The 5000-nt window shown below is 53.4% G+C and overlaps 1 protein-coding gene across 1 annotated transcript in view; it reads right to left on the bottom strand.

The window, feature by feature from the left end:
- The window catches only part of zgc:112334, an 8906-nt gene that overhangs the window by 1006 nt on the left and 2900 nt on the right, over positions 1-5000 (bottom strand). The window contains exons 7-11 of the mRNA NM_001320072.1: positions 3246-3345; positions 2434-2605; positions 2148-2292; positions 2026-2080; positions 1-1391 (exon numbers count right to left, since the gene is read on the bottom strand). The exon at positions 1-1391 is cut by the window's left edge and continues 1006 nt beyond it. Coding sequence (NP_001307001.1) covers positions 1251-1391; positions 2026-2080; positions 2148-2292; positions 2434-2605; positions 3246-3345 — 613 coding nt within the window. The 3' untranslated portion in view covers positions 1-1250. The remainder of the gene's footprint in view (positions 1392-2025; positions 2081-2147; positions 2293-2433; positions 2606-3245; positions 3346-5000) is intronic.

The raw sequence follows: 5000 nt of genomic DNA, 5'->3' as shown, positions 1-5000 counted from the left end.
TTTCTGCTGAATTATTTTGGGAGTATCAAAACTAAAACCTTAACATATGAAACAAAAAGTAATAAATTACTGAATAAAAACTGAATGAATTTAGATTTACACATTTACTCAAGTAAATTAACAGAATTAATGATGGGCGAAAAATCTGCGGATTTCTGTGCGCGCAGATTCGTTGTGGGCCTACCCAACACAGAAACATTCACACACACACTCATACACTAGTGCCAGTGTAGTTGATCAGTTCCCCTATAGCGCATGTGTTTGGACTGTGGGGGAAACCGGAGCACCCGGAGGAAACCCACACCAACACGGGGAGAACATGCAAACTCCACACAGAAACACCAACTGATTCGGCTGGGACTCGAACCAGAGACCTTCTTGCTGTGAGGTGTTTGAGCTACCCACTGCGCCACCGTGCCGCCCCAAACAAGTCATGAATCATTAATCATGGTTTGACAGTAATGGAGGAACGCCGCCGGTGGTAGAGGAGTGAGAGTAAGCGTTCCTCTCCAATCATTTACTGGAGTAAGAGTCTGTGAATGTACTCTGAAAGTAGCACTACTCAACTCTTTTACTCCAGTAAATGTAATTGGTTACCCGCCTCTGCTGTACCGGACCTACAGTAACTCTGAGATCTCAGAATGTTTGGGTTTCAGTCTCCTGATACTGCGTTTACTGAAGACGAACAGTGGAACCGCGTAGAAAAGAGTGCGGTGTTGAGAACAGCCCTGATCGTGTGGACAGAGCCTGAGCTCAACACGCTGCTCACTGGAGTCGTCTTGGTCTTGGTCTAGACTTTGTGCACATCCTACATTACAGAAAGGGGAAGCCAGCACAGCGATAACCAGCCTCCGCTTGTGTGTTTGGGATCTGATGTGGTCGGGTCAGTATAATGGATGTTCTCTGGAATCTTCTCAAGCGCTGGCTTCCTACACTCTGATTGGCTGATTCTCAAACTGCCCAAATCACACCAGTTCTGAAAGAGATGAACGACTTTCGGCTAATTTTGGGCCCGTGCTGGCGGCGGTGTGAACACGGGTACTGTAGACATGAGAGATCCTGAGGATGAAGACGGTGTTCAGTGAGGGACGAGTGAGATTAATGACCCGGGAGTGTCCGCCAGTGTGGACTGAAGCAGAACTCCGGGTCAGCAGTGCACAGAAACACTGACCCCTGACCCAGAACTGATCATCCCTCATCCCTGTGTTGACTGATCTGATCTGGGTTGTGCAGGTTGTGTGGTGTTAGCATCACTCATCGGAGTCCGCGTCTGCATCCCGCGGGTCCCGGCAGCTGAACTCTGACCCTGTGATGCGGCGGTACAGGTCCATGATGTCCTCGGTGTCCGTCTGGAGGTGTGTGGAGGGGTCGTAGGAGCGCGAGATGAAGATCTGCAGGAAGACATACCAGCAATGCTACGTGACATCAGTGCTAAGGCCCGTTCACAGCAAACACGATAATGACAAATAAGAGGAGGAATACATTAGTGCCCACACACACACACACACACACACACACACACATACACACACACACACACACACACACACACACACATACACACACACACATACACACACACACACACACACACACACATACACACACACACACACACACACACATACACACACACACATACACACACACACATACACACACACACACACACACACACACACACACATACACACACACACATACACACACACACACACACACACACATACACACACACACATACACACACACACACATACACACACACACACACACACACACATACACACACACACATACACACACACACATACACACACACACACACACACACACACACACATACACACACACACATACACACACACACACACACACACACATACACACACACACATACACACACACACATACACACACACACACACACACACACACACACATACACACACACACATACACACACACACACACACACACACACACACAGAGGAGCGCTAACGACTTAAGCACTGGTGATGTTACCTGGCTCCTGCGGCCGTCGTCCGCGGGGACCATCAGGTTACTGACTGACAAGAACCTGCGGACAGAGAGAGCGTCAGTGATTGGCCAGTACCCATAATGCACTGCTCAGGTGTGGGACTCACTTCTCCAGGATGGGCTCCAGCAGTGCCAGCCCCGCCTGCACCTCCTTCTCTGGGTTACCAGTCTCCACCATAGTGCTGACGCAGGCGATGTACTTCCCTTCAGACGCCACATTATGAGTGTAGGACACCAGACACACGTACACATCTGCACGCACACACACACACACACACACACACACACAGTTACAGCACTCGAGCGTCCCCTACACTGCAGAAACGCTTGTCTGATTACAGTAATGCAGTCAGGTGTCTGCTAAAGTGGGCCGGTCTGAGGTGTAGATCTGACCTGACTTGCGGTTGAGCTGCGCCTGCGGGATGATGATCTGGCAGGAGTTGGCCTCATGGGTGTTTTTGATGGGGTGGTTGAGCAGGCACAGCACCCGCACCACCCGGCCCACCTTCTTGACCCGCTCCGGCAGGTAACTGGGGTCAGAGATGAGCTGCTTACAGCGGAAGACCTGCAGGAGTACACAGAGCGTCAGACCGGCTCGTGACCTGCTGACGAAGGAGCGTTCAGTGTCTAGTGCGGTAAAGCTTGTCCATGCTGTGATGAGCTCTCGTTAGCCTACACTAATGTTACCTGTGTGTCCTATCTCTCAGCACTGCTTCAGCTCCCTATTGAACATCGGATACATGCTCAAACCTCACTGACTCCCTGCAGAGCCCTGGACAGCTGAGCTCCAGTACTTGAGGAGCTGCTGGAGTATTGAAGCCCCTCATGCTCACTACGCTCATCTCATCCTGGATTAATAGATTATTCCTAGAAACACACTTCCCAACAAGACAGCGTGACGTGAACGGCATCTCCGCTTATGGTAGTCGGTTTCTCCTCCTCCGGTCTCCATAGTCCTGGACCCGCCTGTATCCTGAGCAGATTCCTCGCTGCTGGTCTGCTTGGTTAGTGTGTCTGCATCGCTGGATTTGCTCTTCAGTGTTTGGGCTTCCAGCAGTGACGCTTACTGATCTGAACTGAACTCTGGACTGAAGCAGTTTCAGCCGGTTTACTAGACCTTATCTGTGTTCAGCTGCTGTGACTCAGTCTACACTGTAGAAGCGCTGAAGAAAAACAGAGGAACTGTAGAGAGTGTTTCTGCTCACCTCTCCCTCCGACCGCACTGCCGCCACCCGCCCGCCCTCCAGCACCACCTCCTCCACCCGTCTGTTCAGCAGGAAGCTGTTCCCGTAGACAGCACTGAGCCTGCGGACACACACACACCTTTTACATCACACACTGACCCACAATAACCCACACTGACCCCTGCCTGATGCACACTGACGAACACTGGCCCACATCTGACACACTTGCAAACACTGACCCCACATCTGACCCACACTGACCCCAGTCTGACCCACACTGACCTAGTCTGACCCACACTGACCCCACATCTGACCCACACTGACCCCACATCTGACCCACACTGACCCACACTGACCCACACTGACCCAGTCTGACCCACACTGACCCCACACCTGACCCACACTGACACACACTGACCCACACTGACCCCACATCTGACCCACACTGACACACACTGACCCACACTGACCCAGTCTGACCCACACTGACCCCACACCTGACCCACACTGACACACACTGACCCACACTGACCCAGTCTGACCCACACTGACCCCACATCTGACCCACACTGACACACACTGACCCCACATCTGACCCCAGTCTGACCCACACTGACCCCACATCTGACCCACACTGACACACACTGACCCACACTGACCCAGTCTGACCCACACTGACCCCACATCTGACCCACACTGACACACACTGACCCCACATCTGACCCCAGTCTGACCCACACTGACCCCACATCTGACCCACACTGACCCCAGTCTGACCCACACTGACCCCACATCTGACCCACACTGACCCCAGTCTGACCCACACTGACCCCACATCTGACCCACACTGACCCCAGTCTGACCCACACTGACCCCACATCTGACCCACACTGACCCCAGTCTGACCCACACTGACCCCACATCTGACCCACACTGACACACACTGACCCACACTGACCCAGTCTGACCCACACTGACCCCACATCTGACCCACACTGACCCCACATCTGACCCCAGTCTGACCCACACTGACCCCAGTCTGACCCACACTGACACACACTGACTCCACATCTGACCCACACTGACCCCAGTCTGACCCACACTGACACACACTGACCCCACATCTGACCCACACTGACCCCAGTCTGACCCACACTGACCCCACATCTGACCCACACTGACACACACTGACCCACACTGACCCAGTCTGACCCACACTGACCCCACATCTGACCCCAGTCTGACCCACACTGACCCCAGTCTGACCCACACTGACACACACTGACTCCACATCTGACCCACACTGACCCCAGTCTGACCCACACTGACACACACTGACTCCACATCTGACCCACACTGACCCCAGTCTGACCCACACTGACACACACTGACCCAGTCTGACCCACACTGACCCACACTGACCCCACATCTGACCCACTCTGACCCCACATCTGACCCACACTGACACACACTGACCCCACATCTGACCCACACTGACCCCAGTCTGACCCACACTGACACACACTGACCCCACATCTGACCCACACTGACCCCACATCTGACCCACACTGACCCCAGTCTGACCCACACTGACCCCAGTCTGACCCACACTGACACACACTGACCCACACTGACCCAGTCTGACCCACACTGAAACACACTGACCCCAGTCTGACACACACCGACTGACACTGGTCCCCGTCTGACACACTGACACCAGCCAACCCACGTCTGATGTGGACTGACACACACTGACCCACATCTGATGCCCACTGA

The sequence above is a fragment of the Danio rerio genome, chromosome 22 (genome assembly GCF_049306965.1).
Source record: "Danio rerio strain Tuebingen ecotype United States chromosome 22, GRCz12tu, whole genome shotgun sequence".
NCBI lineage: Eukaryota > Metazoa > Chordata > Actinopteri > Cypriniformes > Danionidae > Danio > Danio rerio.
This window is presented reverse-complemented; position numbering and strand designations above follow the sequence as displayed.